The following is a 20658-nucleotide window of genomic DNA, read 5'->3' on the forward strand; positions in this document are numbered from 1 at the left end:
TGAGGTTGTTTTATGATTGTGAAAGAAGTGACACTGGGCCACCTAAAAATTTAAAAGAAATCCAAGTCTAGTTATTTGGGGGTGGGGGCTTTGCCCCCTGCGTTGTAATCCATGCCTCTGTACAGGCCTCAGAGATCCCACAGAGTTTTAGAGCTCTCTTTCTTTAAAATAGACATAAACTTATAGGACCTTTGCTGACAAGAACAAATTAAATTTCTGACCCTAATAAACTGAGGACAAGGGTCTTAAGAGAAATGGTACTATTATTTCTTTGAATAAGATGTATTTTGATAGTTACAAGTTAAATTTTTCCCCCTCCTAAACAGATTCAGAAAAGGGAAAATGGAGGATTTAAAATTCTGGCAAAAAATATTAGGCATTAGTTAATTATATACCAGTTGTAATGTCTTCTTGGGGAGCATTTACCAGGATGTGCCTCTCATTATTGGAAAGAGACCAACACTTAAAGTTTAGTTTATGTTAAGCACTTTAGTTTCCATTAGCAGTTGTTTTGATTTGGGGATAAACACACACAAGTTTCACATTTGGCTTGTAAAGACAAATTTACTGAATGACCCCTTTAGAGGGAGAGAGAGGTATAATTCTAGAAACTGACAGACTTGAAACCTACTACTAAAGTTCTCAAATGATAGCAGGCTATCTTAATTCTAAGAGAAGAGTACAATTCCTTCTTTTATTGGGAGTCTTGAAAGCCAGTTATTCCATTACTTGACTCTTCATACTGTATTTATACTTTTCAGAAAGCATATTAAAACTAAATTTTCAATTCCCTTGGGAAAACCTCAAGGATAAGTCGCCAGGCCAATGCCTGCAAGTAGAAATACCTAGCCTTGATGCAACAGCTTACATAGGTCTGACACATGCATGCTATATGCCCACAGCCCCGTGGGGCAGGTGTTAACCCCTTGATCTTGTAGACAAGCAAAGGCTGGAATTTTCTTGCTATCAGAACTGGAACTCCAAACTGGAATTTCCCTACTCTTAATTCCAGTGCTTTTTCCTACTGCGGATGCCAGAGATGTTGTTTCATAGCTGGGCTACTCATAAGTAGAAAAACAGTTGCAAATTTTTAATAAAGCTAAGTGCTTTTTATAAAATGCACTGTGCTCAAGCAGTCACAAATGTATCACATTCCTAGCTTGAGCTTCCATCTACAACAGAGAGTAAAGGAATGCCATCTGTGTAATTTAGGATGAAAGGGCTGATAAACCTCAACAGCTGCTGTTTGGTCTTTACTCTTTGCCTGGCTGCCAGGGGGTATGTACCCTCTCTTACTGCCTCCAAATATTCTTCCTGCTGACACCTCCCTGAAAAATTTTCAAACAAGAGGTAGCTCCCACCTGAGATAGAGAGTGGACTGTTAGGATCAGAACAGTCACTTAGTTGGGGACCTTCCATGGACAGCCGGAAAAGGCAAAAAGATACCACACTGAGAGAGGAGCTCCCCAGGTCACTAGGTGCCCAGTATCTCCTGGAGAAGAGTGGAGAAACGACTCCAGAAAGAATGAAGAGACAGAGCCAAAGCAAAAACAACACCCAGCTGTGGATGTGACTGGCGATGGAAGTAGAGTCCGATGCTGTAAAGAACAATATTGCACCTCAATGAGGTACCATTACACGCCAGTCAGGATGGTTGCTATCCAAAAGTCTACAAATAATAAATGCTGGAGAGGGTGTGGAGAAAAGGGAACCCTCTTACACTGTTGGTGGGAATGCAAACTAGTACAGCCGCTATGGAGAACAGTGTGGAGATTTCTTAAAAAACTGGAAATAGAACTGCCATATGACCCAGCAATCCCACTTCTGGGCATACACACCAAGGAAACCAGATCTGAAAGAGACACATGCACCCAAATGTTCATCTCAGCACTGTTTATAATAGCCAGGACATGGAAGCAACCTAGATGCCCATCATCAAATGAATGCATAAGCAAGCTATGGTGCATATATACAATGGAATATTACTCAGCCATTAAAAAGAATTCATTTGAATCAGTTCTAATGAGGTGGATGAAACTGGAGCCTATTATACAGAGTGAAGTAAGCCAGAAAGAAAAACACCAATACAGTATACTAATGCATATATATGGAATTTAGAAAGATGGTAATGATAACCCTATATGCAAGAGAGAAAAAGAGACGCAGATGTATAGAACAGACTTGGACTCTATGGGAGAAGGTGAGGGTGGGATGATCTGAGAGAATAGCATCGAAATGTATATTATCAAGTGTGAAACAGATCACCAGTCCAGGTTGGATGCATGAGACAAGTGCTTGGGGCTGGTGCACTGGGATGACCCAGAGGGATGGGATGGTGAGGGAGGTGGGAGGGGGGTTCAGGATGGGGAACACATGTAAATCCATGGCTGATTCATGTCAATGTATGGCAAAACCAATGCAATATTGTAATTAGCCTCCAAACTAATAAAAATAATTGGGGGGGGGGAGAACAATATCACATAGGAAATTGGGATGTGAGGTCCATGAATCAAGGTAGATTGGAAGTGGTCAAACAGGAGATGGCAAGAGTGAACATTGACATTTTAGGAATCAGTGAACTAAAATGGACCAGAATGGGCACATGTAACTCAAAAGACCATTATATCTACTACTGTGGGCAAGAATCCCTTAGAAAAATGGAGTAGCCATCATGGTCAACAAGAGAGTCTGAAATGCAGTACTTGGGTGCAATCTCTAAAATGACAGAATGATCTCTGTTCATTTCCAAGGAAAACCATTCAATATCACAATAATCCAAGTCTATGTGCCAACCAGTAATGCCGAAGAAGCTGAAGTTGAACGGTTCTATGAAGACCTACAAAACCTTCTAGAACTAACACCAAAAAATGATGTCCTTTTCATTATAGGGGACTGGAATGCAAAAGTAGGAAGTCAAGAAATATCTTTAGTAACAGGCAAATTTGGCCTTGGAATACAAAACGAAGCAGGTCAAAGGCTAACAGGGTTTTGCCAAGAGAACACACTAGTCATGGCAAACACCCTCTTCCAACAACACAAGAGACAACTCTACACATGGACATCACCAGATGGTCAACACCAAAATCAGATTGATTATATTCTTTGCAGCCAAAGATGGAGAACCTCTATATAGTCAGCAAAAACAAGACTGGGAGCTGACTGGCTCAGATCATGAACTCCTTATGGCCAAATTCAGACTTAAATTGAAGAAAGTAGGGAAAACCACTAGACCATGCAGGTATGGCCTAAATAAAATTCCTTACCAACTCGATGGACATGAGTTTGAGTAAACTCTGGGAATTGGTGATGGACAGGGAGGCCTGGCGTGCTGTGATTCATGGGGTTGCAAAGAGTCAGACATGACTGAGCGACTGAACTGAACTGATACAGTAGAAGTGACAAATACATTCAAGGGAATAGATCTGATAGAGTGCCTGAAGAATTATCGACAGAGGTTTGTGACATTGTACAGGAGGCAGTGATCAAGACCATCCCCATGAAAAAGAAACGCAAAAAGACAAAAGTGGTTGTCTGAGGAGGCCTTACAAATAGTTGAGGAAAGAAGTGACGCTTAAAGGCAAAGGAGAAAAGGAAAAGATATAAACATCTGAATGTGCAGTTCCAAAGAAAAGCAAGGAGAGATAAGAGAGCCTTCTTCAGTGATCAGTGCAAAGAAATAGAGGAAAACAATAGAATGGGAAGGACTAGACATCTCTTCAAGAAAGTGAGAGATACCAAGGGAGCATTTCATGCAAAGATGGGCACGATAAAGGACAGAAATGGTATGGACCTAACAGAAGCAGAAGATATTAAGAAGAGGCGACAAGAATACACAGAAAAATTATGTGAAAGATCTTCATGACCCAGGTAACCATGATTTTGTGATCACTTACCTACAGCCATACATCCTGGAATGTGAAGTCAAGTGGGTCTTAGGAAGCATCACAATGAACAAAGCTAGTGGAAGTGATGGAATTCCAGTTGAGCTATTTCAAATCCTAAATGATGGTGCTATGAAAGTGCTGCAGTCAATATGCCAGCAAATTTGGAAAACTCAGCAGTGGCCACAGGACTGGAAAAGGTCAGTTTTCATTCCAATCCCAAAGGCAATGTGAAAGAGTGCTCAAACTACCGCACAATTGCACTCATCTCACAGGCTAGCAAAGTAATGCTCAAAATTCTCCAAGCCAGGCTTCAACAGCATATGAACCGTGTACTTCGAGACGTTCAAGCTGAATTTTAAAAAGACAGAGAAACCAGAGGTCAAATTGCCAATATTCGTTGGATTGTTGAAAAGGCAAGAGTTCCAGAAAAACATCTACTTTATTGACTATGCCAAAGCCTTTGACTGTGTGGATCACAACAAACTGTGGAAAATTCTGAAAGAGATGGGAGTACCAGACCTCCTGACTTGTCTCCTGAGAAATCTGTGTGCAGGTCAGGAAGCTACAGTTAGAACTGGACATGGAACAAGAGACTGGTTCCAAATCAGGAAAGGAGTACATCAAGGCTGAATGTTGTCATCCTGCTTACTTAACTTATATGCAGAGTACATCATACAAAATGCTGGGCTGGATGAAGCACAAGCTGGAATCAAGATTGCCGGGAAAAATATCAATAACCTCAGATATGCAGATGACACCACCCTTAGGCCAGAAAGTGAAGAGGAACTGAAAAGCCTCTTGAAAGTGAAAGAGGAGAGTGAAAAAGTTGGCTTAAAGCTCAACATTCAGAAAACTAAGATCATGGCATCTGGTCCCATCACGTCATGGCAAATAGATGGGGAAACAATGGAAACAGTGACAGACTTTATTTTGGGGGGCTCCAAAATCACTGCAGATGGTGACTGCAGCCATGAAATTAAAAGCCCCTTGCTCCTTGGAAGAAAAGCTATGACCCCTAGACATCATATTAAAAAGCAGAGACATTACTTGTCAACAAAGGTCCGTCTAGTCAAGGCTATGGTTTTTCCAGTAGTCATGTATGGATGTGAGAGTTGGACTATAAAGAAAGCTGAACGCCAAAGAATTGATGCTTTTGAACTGTGGTGTTGGAGAAGACTCTTGAGAGTCCCTGGGACTGCCATGAGATCAAACCAGTCAATCCTAAAGGAAATCAGTCCTGAATATTCATTGGAAGGACTGATGATGAAGCTGAAGCTCCAATACTTTGGCTACCTGATGCAAAAAGCTGACTCCTAGGAAAAGACCCTGATGCTGGGAGAGATTGAAGGCAGGAGGAGAAGGGGACAACAGAGATGAGATGGTTGGATGGCAACACCAACTTGATGGACACGAATTTGAGCAACTATAGGAGTTGGTGATGGACAGGGAGGCCTGGCGTGCTGCAGTCCATGGGGTTGGAAAGAGTTGGAGACGACTGAGCGACTGAACTGAACTGAACTTCCAGAAGGAAATCAGGTATTATTACTGGATGAAGAATCTTCCATTTTTTTTCCTCACCATAATGTGAGAAAATAAGATTAATAAGTCAGCTTACTCTCCAGTATCAGCTTTTCCTTAGATTTCAATAAAGATGCTGTTGTCTATCATGGGGGTGTCTTTTCCTGAAACAGTCAACAAAAATATTCATCTTTTTTTGGTTAGCTATATGTGCTGGCCATCAGAAAATACTAAAGTGAAGGTTTGAAAATGATATGTTGGACTTTCCAGTGCAAGAAACCAGTGCTAGGAACACGTAGGAAGATTTGTAACAGGGGAGGCTTAAGAGTCATTTAGTGGTGAGGCGGGGTTAGGCTTCCGTGGATTAGATCAAAGAGGATGCACTGAGGTTTTATCTAGAACAGTGAGGTGACTTTGGCACCTAATAGCCCACTGGTATTTCCTGCTAAAGCTTTCTCTGCATAGGAGCAGCGTTGCATGTTTGCAGTCTTGCAGGTAAGAGACCCTGCCAGATGACCCCCAGTTACCAGAAGAGATCTATTAATACAAATGTCTGCCCTTCTGTCAATGTTTAAGAGCTAAAAATTCTGAGTAATATTTGAGTGCTTGAGATGCATCGTATCCCAGATTCCATGGAGAAATTTTTGATTTTGAAAGAGCAGGTTTTGCTTTGAGAAACCCTTTCTTAAGTATGGAATAATGAATTGCTGTGGAGACTAAGTAAACTGAACATTTGTCTCAGTCCCAGTCCACAGCCTTTTGACGCAGAGGAAGCAGCCATTTTTGTACAGGCCATTTCTCGTCATTAAGGTTTCAAGTGCTTTTTCAGCTTTGTCTAGTGGAAAGCACTGTTTTGAAAAATAAGCATAATATGGGGAAGGATTGTGCCATCATTAATAATCACTATATTTTTAAAAGTTCACAGAAATATTGATTTTTAAACTAACATTAGGAAACATTAGTAACATTAAGAAAGCAAATTTCTTATGTGTCAATAACACTAATGCAGCTTCTAAGTTAATGATAAGAACTGGCCATGCTTCCTGTGTTACTTAGGATTGCCTATGGTTGGCTATCACTTACAGTCTCAATCAAGAATTCTTGTCCTCAAGACAGAAATAGATTAAGTCTCAGCTGATGGTCATAAAACTAGCATGTTTCAGGAGTAAATATAGGGAAGAAAGGAGGATAACGTTTGTCTTTACTACTTGTGAAATCTACTGAATACACCCACTGAGTGTCAGATTCCTTATCTGTAAGATTTCATTTAAGGATCTGTCAGCCTCGATCCAAGTCTTGACAGGGAATGAGGCTGAAGTCAATATTCTTGCAGGGAAAATCCCAAGGACAGAGGAACCTGGCAGACTGCAGTCCTTGGGGTTGCCAAGAGTCAGATGTGACTGAGTGGCCGAGCACACATACATTTTAATAATTAGAACTCACTCCGGAAACCACGGCTTCTCAGGTGGCTCAGTGGTAAAGAATCTGCCTGCCAATCCAAGAGACATGAGTTCAAACCCTGGGTCAGGAAGATCCCCTGGAGAAGGCAATGGCAACCCACTCCAGTATTCTTGTCTGGGAAATCCCATGGACAGAGGAGCCTGGTGGGCTGCAGTCCATGGGGTCGCAAAGGAGTCAGACACGACTTAGCAACTAAACAACAACGTCAGAGAATGTTTGGGCTTCCCAGGGGGCACTAGTGGTAAAGAACCCTCCTGCCAATGTAGGAGACAGAAGAGACTCAGGTTCGCCCCTGGGTCAGGAAGATCCCCTGGAGGAGGGCATGGCAACCCCTTCCGTATCCTTGCCTGGACAATCCCATGGACAGAGGAACCTGGTGGCCTACAGGCAACGGGGTAGCAAAGAGTCAGACATGACTGATGGGACTTAGCACACACGCACATAGAAGCCGCAGTCTGTCTGTAAGGTTCACTCACAGTTTCATCTCAGGAGTCTACAGTCTCTAGTGCCCCCATCTGCTGCATGGATAGGCCTGGTCGGGCACACTGTCATCTGGGCATTAAATATGGAAGAACTATGGCACGCCTACAATACACACATAGCATCACTGTTTAATTCATACTGCCTTACCAAGAACATACAATTTGTGAGAAGCATTTTAAGAAGATGCCCAGGTATGATGGCTTGGTGTTAGACTCATCCCTTTGGTCTGAATTTTGTCTGGCAGACACTCCATCTCCCTTTTCAAACCTACCTTGGAAGTGCTCCCCTCCAGGGAGGAAGATGAGTCATATAAGCAACTGTTGTGCTAAATGATTCAATAGAGGCTCAAATATTGGAATGCAGGAACAAGGCAGGATTTAAACCGAGTTGGGTCTGGGTAGGGCGGGTGGTGCTGTGCAAGGCAAAAGTTTACGATGTCAAGTTTTGGCAGAATCTAGCAAACTAGAAAACTTCATTGTGACTGGGCAAGAATGTGTATGGCAAGTCTGTCTAAGATTTCATAATAGCTTTCTGCTTTGCTCTTCTCATTGCCTTAGAATTTAGAGACTGCATGATGATCTGTCTTTTCCTAGACATCCTCCCTGAGTCAACCCCACAGTCTGTCTAGATTCTATACAGTGGTTCTCAGCCTCATCTGATTCAATACCCACATCTTTAACGACTAATTGGAAATGCTCCTTTTTAAAAAAATCCTGATTTATTCATTATTATCCTCCTGTAACAAGTACTATCAGTGCCCTACCCTTATCCCTTTCATTGCATTCTACATCTACACTCTCTGAACAGACACATGAAGCAGGCTGGAAGGCCCAGAAGTAATGTTTTCTGGGGAAAGCCCTCAACCAGTATCTGGCAGCACTGGGGTATAAATAACCCCACTTCCTGTCCCTTGTCTCTCCATGGATTAAGTGCCATAGTACCCAGAGCAGCTTCTTGCTTGATAACACTTTTTACTGTCTTTCCCCCTTGCCCCGTCTTAGTACCCCACTCCCCTACTAATGTTCTGGATCACTTTCCAAGCAAATCACCTCACTAGAACCCTTGCTCTGTGTTTGATTCTGGGGGAACCCAGACTAATGCACTTACTTACATGAAACTAAAAAAAAATCCTAGTAATGATGAGAAAGAGAAATTAAGTAAATGTGGCTGGTAAGATACTATTTCAATGTATAAAATGGGATATCATTATCAGTTCAGTTCAGTCACTCAGTCACGTCCGACTCTTTGCGACCCCATGAACCGCAGCACGCCAGGCTTCCCTGTCCATCACCAACTCCCGGAGTTCACCCAAACCCATGTCCATTGAGCCGGTGATGCCATCCAACCATCTCATCCTCTGTCGTCCCTTTCTCCCACCTTCAATCTTTCCCAGCATCAGGGTCTTTTCCAATGAGTCATCTCTTCGCATCACGTGGCCAAAGTATTGGAGTTTCAGCTTCAGCATCAGTCCTTCCAATGAACACCCAGGACTGATCTCCTTTAGGATGGACTCGTTGGATCTCCTTGCAGTCCAAGGGAATCTCAAGAGTCTTCTCCAACACCACAGTTCAAAAGCATAAATTCTTCAGTGTTCAGCTTTCTTTATAGTCCAACTCTCACATCCATACATGACCACTGGAAAAACCATAGCCTTGACTAGATGGACCTTTGTTGGCAAAGGAATGTTTCTGCTTTTTAATTTAATATGCTGTTTAAGTTGGTCATAACTTTCCTTCCAAGGAATAAGCGTCTTTTAATTTCATGGCTGCAGTCACCATCTGCAGTGATTTTGGAGCCCCCCAAAATAAAGTCAGCCACTGTTTCCACTGTTTCCCCATCTATTTGCCATGAAGTGATGGGACTGGATGCCATGATCTTAGTTTTCTGAATGTTGAGCTTTAAGCCAACTTTTTCACTCTCCTCTTTCACTTTCATCAAGAGGCTTTTTAGTTCTTCTTCACTTTCTGCCATAAGGGTGGTGTCATCTGCATATCTGAGGTTATTGATATTTCTCCCGGCAATCTTGACTCCAGCTTGTGCTTCCTCCAGCCCAACTTTTCTCATGATGTGCTCTGCATATAAGTTAAATAAGCAGGGTGACAATATACAGCCTTGACGTACTCCTTTTCCTATTTGGAACCAAAAGATGTAATGAAGTAACATATGTTTGCACCTATAAAAGAATTCTCTAGGGAATCAGCGACTTTGAATGCAGACAGACACAGTCACACCCTGGTGTGTTGTAGTGTGTGTTATATACTGTAAGCAGCTTTACCATTAATGACATGGTTTTTCTGAAATGGTGGACTTGATAAAGTCCAAGCAAAACAAAGTAAATTCATTCTTCAGTTATGGTAGTAACATCCCAGAAAACTCAATGTACATTAAAACTGTGCAAAAATACTTTGTGTTTATACATAAAGAGAAGTTGAGTTTTGGTGTGTGTGTGCTAAGTCACTTCAGCCGTGTCTGACTCTTTGTGACCCTATGGACTATAGACCGCCAGGCTCCTCTGTCCATGGGATTCTCCAGGCAAGAATACTGGAGTGGGTTGCTATTTCCTTCTCCAGGGGATCTTCCCAACCCAGGGATTGAACACAGGTCTCTTATGTCTGCTGCATTTGCAGGTGGGTTCTTTACCGCTAGCACCACCTGGGGGCAGATAATTATAAGTTTTTCATTTTGTTTTTCTCAGCAACATGAGAGTCCAATGGGACATTTGAAAATTTACAGGGCCTGAAGTGATTTCTCATCGTGTAGGGCAACATTTCTCTGTCAAACTTCCTTAAAGGGCAATGAGCATGTCTCCTTTGCCCTCGTTTTCTTGATCCTCATCCTGATGGCTGAAATGTAGAAGTGATGGCCGGAGCTCCGCCACCATCTTAGAGCAGGAAGAAAAGAATCCCACCACATCCTGAGGTGGCAGAGCAGTGAGCTGGAAGGAGCCTATTCTCTAACAATTTCAGGAGTGGGGCAGTCCTACTAGCCCTGGGTTGTCTCTGCCTCTGGACTCTTACACGAGCAAGATATAAACTTCTACTCTGTTCAGCCACTATTGTTTAGGGTTTCTGTTTCTTTAAACTTACTTGTAGCAATATATAAAATTAACTCTAATGGTACTTTCAGCAGTAATCCATAACTTTTGCAACTGTGACCAGTGCTATTGAAGAACTACTGGTGCAATGAGAGAGAACAGGGCCAGATAGAGAGGCTAGAAGGAGTCAGGCCAGAAAATGCTCTTCCAAGCTCTGAATGGTGGTAAAATCAACAAGGCAAAGAGGTGGAAAATAAAAAAATATAACTTGGTCACTTGTTTAAAAAAAGAGGGGAACAAGGACTTTCCCGATGGCCCAGTGGCTAAGACTTCATGCTCCCAATGCAGGTGACCCAGGTTCAGTCCCTGGTCAGGAAACTATATCCCACATGTGCAACTAAGACCCAGCACAGCCAAATAAATAAATTAAATAAACATATTAAAAAAATAAAGTATAAAAGTATTTATTTAAAAATAAATGAAAATAAAAAAAGAGGGGACAGAAGGAATGTTTTGTGAGTTTTCTCGTCCACACAGCTGGTGGTGGTTAATTTAGAGAGGAAGTACCCCTGGGCAGGACCATTTTATCTGATGTGGATCCCGGTGTGTATGTAGCACAGTGTCCGACTTGCTCAGTCAATGCTGTTGGAAATACATGCCTTTACATGTACTAAGAGCTGCGCGGCCAGCGTGACTGAATGAGCTCTGTGCTGTTTGTTGATCTGTTCTCTAGCTCTGAATCCCCTCTGAAATCTTGGGCAAGGAGGATGATACAGTCAGACAAAGGATCAGATCTTCCAGGTGAAAAAGACAAGAAGGATGAGAAGTTCTCTACGGGAACCAATCCGGAGAACGGTACGTGGTGCCAAGTTCCTTTTCTAGGCCAGAAAGGCCTTTCAGTATCCCTCTAACAATGTGATCCAATTTAGGGGCAGAAATTCTGATGGATTTATTCTGATTTCTCTATGGAACTCGTTATACACTTTGAAGTGTCCTGTTGCCTCTATTAGTGATACGTCCAAGCAATTTTTAAGGCAGAAAGGAAAGAAATCAATACAGTTAATTAGGAATCTCTTTTTTTTCCTATCCCACAAAGTTTTACTTCTATTTAGAACTTCGTAACTTGTTCACATTCAGAATACCATTGCAACAAATAGGATTTCTATAAAAACACTTATAAAAACAAGCATTTACTAAAATCTGTCCAGTCCCTTTAATAGTGGAACCCTCAGGTTTGTATTAAAAGCCTATTGGGAGAGACTTCCCTGGTGCTACAGTGGCTAAGACTCCTCACTCCCAAAGTAGGAGGCCTAGGTTCCATCCCTGGTCGGGGAACTCCCACATGTTGCAGCTAAAGATTCTGCAAGCTGCAACTGAAAGATCCTGCGTGTCACACCTAAGACCCAGTGCAGGCATGTACATGAGTTAATATTTTCTAAGAGCCTATTGGGAGAGTTTTTCAATAAGAATTTTCATAAAGGGTAAATACAGATGACCACATGTTTGAAGGATCCAGAAAACAACTATATAATTTTGGAATAAACCAGAGGCTGTTAGGACTGGGGAGGGGAAAGCAATACTGCTCTCATAAAATTTTTCATCTGTTTACTGTGATCTATTAGTTCACCTAATATTAGCAAGAACTCTATAGCAAAGCAAACATACCCTCATTTTCTATAAGGAACTAGTTCCCAGAGACTTGGATGGTTTTCTGAAGCACACACACTGATAACAGAGCCAGAAGATAGATCTTTCGGCTTTAAATGCAGTGTCCACTGCTCTCCTTTTGAGCCCCTGGAGCCTCCTCATGGTCTGAATTGTCCTTCACGTTACACCTGCCCTTCTTTCCGCCCTCATCTGCCGCCCCATCTCTGCCCTCTCCTGCTTCTAGGGATCTCGCACCTCCTGAGGCTCGTGCTACAAGAGCTGAACCTGTTCTACAGCCGAGACGTGAACGGAGTGTGTCTCCTGTATGACCTCCTCCACTCCCCGTGGCTGCAGGCTCTGCTCAAGGTGAGCGCCCTTCTGCTCTGAAGCCGTGGCCTTGGGAGCGGCCCCTGCTCATCCATCAACATCGCCTGTCAGATGGCAGGAAATCTCAACAGGGAAAAAGTTCAAGGAAGACCTACACAACCCCAAGTTTAGGAAGGAGTTTACTTGAGTGGAAAAGAATACAGCAGCTCCTCTCTTTTCTGCCCCAGGGGCCCCCCCTTTCTTCCAGGGGCCCCAGGGTCACAAAGCAGCCACTGCAAATGGCCATTGGCAACCCCATAAGCAGCTGTCCACAACCCTTTGTCCTTGAGGTCAACTCAGGACAAATAAAAAGGCTTTAAAATATCATTCCTCTTTGTTTTTATAAATTAGGAAATGAGATGTCCACAGTTCTGTTTAGGTATCTTAAGTTTTTCTTACTCTGAGGATCTCTTTTATAAGTTGGCTGAAATTTCACACTATACAATAGCGTCTACTATCTGACTATAATTTTGTTCTTCTAAGCAAATGTTATTATTAAGAAAGATCCTTTTGAAGTTATCTTTGGGGGGTGTGTTTCTTTCACTTAGGTGTGAAATGTGGTCAGCCTTATGGTGCATGTTAATATTACATTTTTAAAGGAAGTGTCAATGTATTTAGTGTGAACACAGAAGTACTCCTCACAGCATAGGCTTTAAAATACCTAATTTCTTTATCCATTGTTGGACACAGATTTTCCCCCCCGTGTTTTGGCTTTTGTGTACTTGCTAAGTCACTCAGTTATGTCTGACTCTTTGTGACCCCATGGGCTGTAGCCTGCCAGGCTCCTCTATCCATGGGATTCTTCAGGTAAGAATCCTGCAGTGGGTTGCCATTTCCTTTTCCAGGGGATCTTCCCAACCCAGGGATTGAACCTGGGTCTCTTATATCTCCTGCACCAGCAGGTGAGTTCTTTACCACTAGCGCCACTTGGGAAGCCCTTGGCTAGCACAAATAAAGCCTCAGTGAACATGGGGTGCAGATATGTTTTTGAGATAGTGATTTCATTTTACTATATCCTCAGAAATGGGATGGCCAATGGATATTATTCACCCATAAAAAGGAGGAAATCCTCCTTTTTTGCGACAACATGGGTGGATCTCAGGGCATTATGTTAAATGAAATAAGTCCAAGAAAGACAAATACCATGTTATCTCACTTGTATGTGGAATCTAAAAATGTGGAGCTTGTAGAAACAGAGAGATTAGTGGTTGCCAGGAGCTGGGGGATGAAGGAAATGGGGCGATGTTGGTCAAAGGGTACAAGCATCTAATTATAAGGTGAAAAAGTTCTGGCAACCTAACAAACCTTATTAAAGGCTGGCACACAGGCTGCCCACCTGCTGGCACTGTTGCCCAGGCCGATTCTCCCCTTGGCAAGCCTTTGCTCAGTACATCATTCTCTCCTCACTGCCCCTCTGCAGGTTTATGACAGCCTCCAGGAATTCAAAGAGAAGAAGCTTGTTCCTGCCACACCCCATGCACAGGCGTTATCCTGCGAGGTGAGGTGCTTTTTTTCATCCAGAGAATAGTAGTTTTAACATGATGCCATTTTACTCATAGTACTAGTTTAAATGCTCTAAATGTTTAATTGGTGACTATGCATCTAATCCTTGCTTCTAATTGAGCTTTAAAAGAAGAAAGACAATTGGCCTCCTGCCTCCCCAAATTAAAATAAAACACATTTCTAGAGAAATGTGTCTGTTTCTCTCTTTTTCCCTAAAAATTCAACTCGGTTATACTATGAAAACAGGGTAATGTTTTTCTACTAATGATCTGTAATTTTACTTCTCTAGTCTGGACTTCTCCACTAAATTATACTCATATGTCCACTGCCTCCTGCCCATTTTACTGTTTAATGGACCCCTCCAATTTAACAGGTCCCAAACTGAGCTCCTGATCATCCCCACCCCAAAGCTCCCCCTCTCCAGCCTTTTCTATCTATTTTTGTTCTTGCACCCGGGTGGTGCAAGTGGTAAAGAAGCCTCCTGTGGCAGGAGGCACAAAAGTTGTGGGTTCGATCCCTGGGTTGGGAAGATCCTCTGGAGTAGGAAATGCAACCCACTCCAGTATTCTTGCCTGGAAACATTCCATTGACAGAGGAGCCTGGTGGTCTGTAGTCCATAGGGTCGCAAAGAGTCAGACATGACTGAGCACAGTTTTTCTTTTTGTGGTGCTTAAACCAACATCTTTGGGATCATCTTTGACTTTCTCTTTCTGTCATACCCACACCCAGTCCTTCAGCTCTGCTTTCAAAATATGTTGAAATACACCACCTCTGCTGTGTCACTGAACATAGCCATCATTTTCTCTTACATGGATAATTGCAATGTAGCATCCTGCCTAGTTGCCTCTTTCTACTCTTGCTCCCTAACTATCTATTCCTGTCATGGCAGCCATTAAGACATTCTGAATTAAAGATGAGTCAAAATGTGTCACTTCCCTGCTCAAACTCTTCCTACAACTTCTCATCTCAGAGTAAACATCAAAGTTATATAGCCAAACATAGTGTTATCTCTCTTTGATGTTGACTTACCATCCTCTCCCTTATTCACTCTGCTCCAGTCTCATGAACCACTTGTGGTTGTTTGAATCAGGTATGGTCCTGCCACAGGCCCTTTGCATTTGCTATTCCCTACATCAGTAATGTTCTTGCTTATATATCCACATGATGTGCTTCTTCATCTCCTTCCAGTTTCCACTGAAATGTCAGCTTCTCACAGAGACTTTCTCTGGTCACCCCATCTAAAATTGCAATCCCCTCATAGCACTCCCTATCCACCGTCCTTGTTTTATTTTTCTTCTTAATTCTTTTCATCGTCAAATAAAACTATTTTTTTTTTTACTTACACATTTTACTTATTATCTGTGGCTCCTAACAAAAATGTAAATTCTATGAGTGTGGGGATTTGTGTCTGCCTATTCATAGCTGTATTTGCATCACTTAAAACAGTGTCTAGGGACTTCCCTGGTGGTCCAGGGGCTAAGACTCTGCCCTCCCAATGCAGAGGACCGGGGTTCGATCTCTGGTCAGGGAACTAGATCCTGCATGTCAGAAAAAAATCAAAGATTTCAAGTGCTACGACTGAGACCCAGCACAACCAAGTAAATAAATACATACATATTTAAAAACAAACAAACAAAAAACAATACCTAGCACATAGTAAATGTTCAATACAAATTTGCTGAAAAATGAAAGTTGCTCAGTCATATCCAACTCTTTGTGACCCCATGTACCATGGCCCGCCTCCTCTTGGCAAGAATGCTGGAGTTGCCATGCCCTCCTCCAGGGGGCCTTCCCCACCCAGGGATCAAACCTGGGTCTCCTACCTTGCAAGCACCTTGCAAGTGGATTCTTTACCATCTGAGCCACCAGGAAAGCCCAATATTTGGATGCATAAATATAATCCATTTTATTTTTATTTATTGTCCAAATCACATTAATAGAAATTTTTAAAAAGAAAAAAAACCTTACAGCCGAAACTCCAGTAATTAACAACTCAAATTGTTCTTAGCTATCCATGGGGAAACACATACATGTGATTTTATTCAGCTGTAACCCTAGAGAGTGGAGGTAAAGTTTGCTAAACCTCTTGTTTTCATTTGACTGGATGTGATGTTGCTTGACTGGTGAGCATTTACAGAGTTAAATTCTTGAAAGCACTTATGTTCTATCAGAAGCCAGGTCTACACTTAAACCAAAGCAAAGGGATCAGAATTTATTCTAACAATTTTTTTTTTGTTGCAATAAACATTAAAATTACTAATCAGATAAAAGTCCTAAAATACAAATTACCATCTCATTTTTTTAGTTGAAAAATGGAACAGTCCATGGGATTAAAGCTACTTGGTTTTCCGGGTAACTGAGCCTGTACCTGGAGAACTCAGATACCTTAACTTGCCCATAAAGCATTCACATGAGCAAACAGTCACTTTAGAGGCACTTGAGGGACACTGCCTTGGCACATATGATCTCACAAAATTAAGTTAGTCCTTCCTCCAAGTCTGTGAGGTGCCAGGACAAGGGCACTGTGGTTTAGATCTATCCCCAGTCTTGGATTCTACCTGCTGTAATGAAGTTTAGTGAATAAGGAAAAAAGGCTAATTTCACCTGACTTTAAAGGTGAAGAAGAAGGCTTTAGTAACAGCTTTTCTTAGGTAAATATCATGTCAATATACCTGTTATCCAGCCTGGGTGATGTTAACTAGGTGGTAAAGATTATTAAAAATTCACATGTATGCTTTCCCACCAACCAGGTAGTGAAGATACTACATGAAACCCCCAAGTCCCCTGAGATCCAAGAGCTAAGACAGATCCTCCAGGCTCCACACTTTAAGGCAAGTGCTTGCTAAAATTGACAAGGTATAACCATCCGGCACATTGACAGAGTTGGGAAGAAGAAATAAAGATGTGCTCTCTGAACAGATGTTCTTTTACTATATGCAGGTAACCAACAGATTATACAGAAAGATGTGGGACTCAGATGTGACTGATGAGGGGCTTAATCTCACTGGTCATGGAACCAAGCCGGCTCTGTTTATACGGAGGCATTCAGGACTTCCCGTGGCATCTTGTTTACCCCCTGAAAAGCCATCGTTCCTCTAAAATTCTGGGGAACAATTAAGGCAGCATACATCCTTTCCAACTGGGAAATATTTTAATATTTTAGTATATGTGCTGCCGAAGCGAGCACTCCAACTGGGAAATATTTTAAGTTTCAGAGATAAAGTGTTTGAAGGTATTTGGAAAAAACAATGTAATCATGAATAGCTGTATGAGGGGGTATGTTAAGAACATTTGATCGCATAAAAGAACCCTACCTTACAGGTTTTGAGACCAATTTATCAACAAATTAGAACTTTAAAAGAATATCTGCATCTGGAGCAATGGAATTTTTGAGTCAAAATGTTTTATTTCACAAGATAAACCTACAGAATTTTCTCTGAGTTCCAACAGAGTTCTATCCACCAATCTCAGGCAGAGTTGTAGAATGACTACTTCCCCACCCCATGAAATGAAATTTTAACATACCAGAATTATTTGATCATACCCGAAACCAGGGGAGTGCTTTTTCTCATCCTGTGTCACATGAGATCTTGGGTGTTATTTGACAACAAGCAAAATGTTTTCATTACTGCCTCTCATTCTGCCTTGCCTGGGGAAACTATTACAATAATCATTTTGTAGTTCAAGTTTACAAGAGCATCATGGATTACATGGGTTTCCAGGAAATGAGATCATGACAGAATACATTTTATCAGAAATGAAAGAATAAATGATGTGTTGCTTGTCCTCTGGGTGCCTTGTTTCCTTATCTGTAACATGGGGACGATGAATATACTTGCCTCATGAGGATGTGTAGAGAAGGCAACCCTGGTAAATTAATGCAGCCCCTGTGGAAAACTGTATGGAGGTTTTTCATAAAACTAAAAATAGAGCTACCATCTGACTCAGCAATTCCACTCCTGGGTATATACACACACCCCCGCAAAAGCCAAAACACTAATTTGAAAAAAATACATGCACTCCAGAGTACATAGCAGCAGTATTTACAGTTGCCGAGGTATAAAAGCAACGGAAGTGTCCATCAGCCGACGAATGGATCAAGACGGCATGACACACACACAATGGAATACCATTCAGCCTTAAAAATGAAGGCGAGTTTGCTATTTGCAGCAACACAGATGGGCACTTTGAAAGAATTATGCTAAATGAAATAAATCAGATAGAGAAGGACATACTGTATGATATCACTTATATGGGGAACCTAAAAAATACAGAAATCTAGTAGAAAAAAGGAGCACACTCACAGATACAGAGCACAAGCTAGCAGTTACCCGTGGAGTGTGAGTGGGGAGGACCAACACAGGAGTGAGGGAGTGCTGAGTATGAACCACTGTGTGTAAGACAGGCTACAGGGATGGATTGTACACGCAGGGAATATAGCCATTATTTTGTAATAACTGAAAATGGAAAGTAAACTTTAAAATCATATAAAAATAAATTTTAAAAGTTAAAAATATATGTATCCCTGCCTCAGAGTCGCTGTGACGATTGAGTTAATCCACGTAGAACACTTAGAACTGAGCCTGGCACGTACGTGTAGGCTCTTGCTGTGTGTCTACCACGGTACTGAGGCAGCATCTGCTAGGTGGCTGCATCCTATGCGTGAGGGTCATTTGCCTTTTCCCTCTCTGTTTCCAGGCCTTGCTCAGTGCCCATGATACGGTAGCTCAGAAGGACTTTGAGCCCTTTCTTCCCCCACTGCCAGACAACATCCCCGAGAGCGAGGAGGCAATGAGGATTGTTTGCTTAGTGAAGAACCAGCAGCCCCTGGTAAGGAAATCGTCTTACTAATATCTTTTCATTTAGGATTACACCAGGGTTAATTGGGAGCTAAGTTATCTCTAGTAGTTACTTGGGCAATATTTTTTTTTAATAAAAATTTTCTTTAATTTAAAATAAGCAAAATATTTCAAAGGCCATACATAGAACCACTGGCAGTTTTCCTTATGCATGTGTTATTTAAACTAATAATTTCTCTTTATTCAACTATTAGCTTCCCCCATCCAGTCAAGGATATCTTTGAGCTATAAATTATTCTCCCTTTTGGTGAGGGTTATGTGTTTTCCCCTTTTTCTGCTGATTTGCTAATCACCTACCCATCTTTCTGACTTTTTCACAGCAATCCTATTCCCAGCTAAGCATGGTTGCCGACAGAATTTTGTAATACTTGTCTGTTCTGTTTCTTCAGTCAGCCAGAGGAAAGCAGTCAAAATCAGCGCTGTTGTACTTTCTCCTCATTTGATTCTAGCAGAGATCAGTGCTTCACCTTAGAGTTCTTGAAATATAGTGTGGTAGGCAGCTTGAAACAACTGTTGGGCGATATTCTTATCTATAGTCACCTATAGTGTGAGGCACTCAGGCAGCAGGAGGGAATCTATGATAATAATGGCTAAAATATCTCTTAATCAATTTTGCCTGTGATTTCAAACACTTTACAGGTTGTAATGTTTTCACCAGGAAAGATTTCTGCTTAGTGTTTTTCTTTTTTAACAGCTATGAAAAAAAAAGAATTATTTTATTATTTGACTCTGTGACATGTACATATATTTCACCTAGTTCTAATGTATTTGCCTAAGTTTTTTCCTCTGTTAAGGGGAAGCTAAGTAAGGCCTTAATTTGATTTTCTAAGTGTATTTCCTTTGATTAGGTTGTAATTGTGGAAGTTCTGTTTATCTCTGGAAGGATCTCAATATTATTTGATGTCTATGTGGTTGGATAGAGACTCTGGTAGACCCAAGTGAAATGGCCTTTCCTTTTTGATGACATGGTGTATGTATGGCCCTGAGCACGAGTGAGTGATAGTCACTCAGTCGTGTCCGACTCTGAGACCCTATGGACTGTAGCCAGCCTGTAGGCTCCTCTGTCCACAGAATTCTCCAGGCAAGAATACTGGAGTGGGTTGTCATTTCCTTCTCCATCTATTACCCTGGTTGGTACTAATTCCCTTGTTTGAAAGACCAGAGTGACATTGAGGGAAGCCCCCAGGAAAGTGGTCATGTAAGGTAAAAAATGGGCTCCACTGTACTGTCTTCCTAGGGAGCTACCATCAAGCGCCACGAGATGACAGGAGACATCCTGGTGGCCAGAGTCATCCATGGTGGGCTGGCCGAGAGGAGTGGTAAGCTGGAGCAGCGGTGTGCAGGCGTGGCCGGGAAAGCAGGGGACCTTGTCTCCTACGTAAGGTCAAGCCTTTAATAAGTTCCATTGCTTGGTTACTAAGAAGGAAGACAGAAATATTCCAGAGAAACTAACCCTATTGCCCTTCCTCACCGAGTCCCTCCATTCTATGCATTAAATTAATTTTCTTTCACTTTACATTCCCACATAAACCTAACAAGCTAAGTATTATCCTGCTACGGTATAGATGAGGAGACTGAAGTTCACAAAGATTAACCACCTAACCTGCTTGAGGTTTCACAGTTTGAGTTAGGGTTCAAGTCTAGGTCTGCCTCTCTCTATATTCCCAACTTTCACTCTCCACTTGGTCCTTCTGCTTTCAAAAAGTCACAGCTCTTCCACATCTTCAAACCATTGTTGCTTGCCTTTTCTATCTGGGAACCGAATTTCCTTCTTTTCACTGCTGCGCTTCTGAAACCAGCACTTCTGTATGTGCCGTCCCTGGTCCTCACTGCTCTTGACCCTGGAAACCTGGGGCAGAATTCATATGCCAACATCCTTAGAGAAATTACCCAGAGACTTCCT

At 41.9% G+C, this 20658-nt stretch overlaps 1 protein-coding gene across 1 annotated transcript in view; it reads left to right on the top strand.

Moving 5' to 3' along the window:
• Positions 1-11147: 11147 nt before the first annotated feature.
• MPP4 (MAGUK p55 scaffold protein 4) overlaps positions 11148-20658 on the top strand; it is a 36243-nt gene continuing 26732 nt past the window's right edge. The window contains exons 1-6 of the mRNA XM_061147947.1: positions 11148-11235; positions 12272-12393; positions 13814-13891; positions 16647-16727; positions 18595-18726; positions 19993-20074. Of these exons, the coding sequence (XP_061003930.1) occupies positions 11148-11235; positions 12272-12393; positions 13814-13891; positions 16647-16727; positions 18595-18726; positions 19993-20074 (583 nt within the window). The remainder of the gene's footprint in view (positions 11236-12271; positions 12394-13813; positions 13892-16646; positions 16728-18594; positions 18727-19992; positions 20075-20658) is intronic.

This window comes from Dama dama, chromosome 8 (genome assembly GCF_033118175.1).
Source record: "Dama dama isolate Ldn47 chromosome 8, ASM3311817v1, whole genome shotgun sequence".
NCBI classification, from domain to species: domain Eukaryota; kingdom Metazoa; phylum Chordata; class Mammalia; order Artiodactyla; family Cervidae; genus Dama; species Dama dama.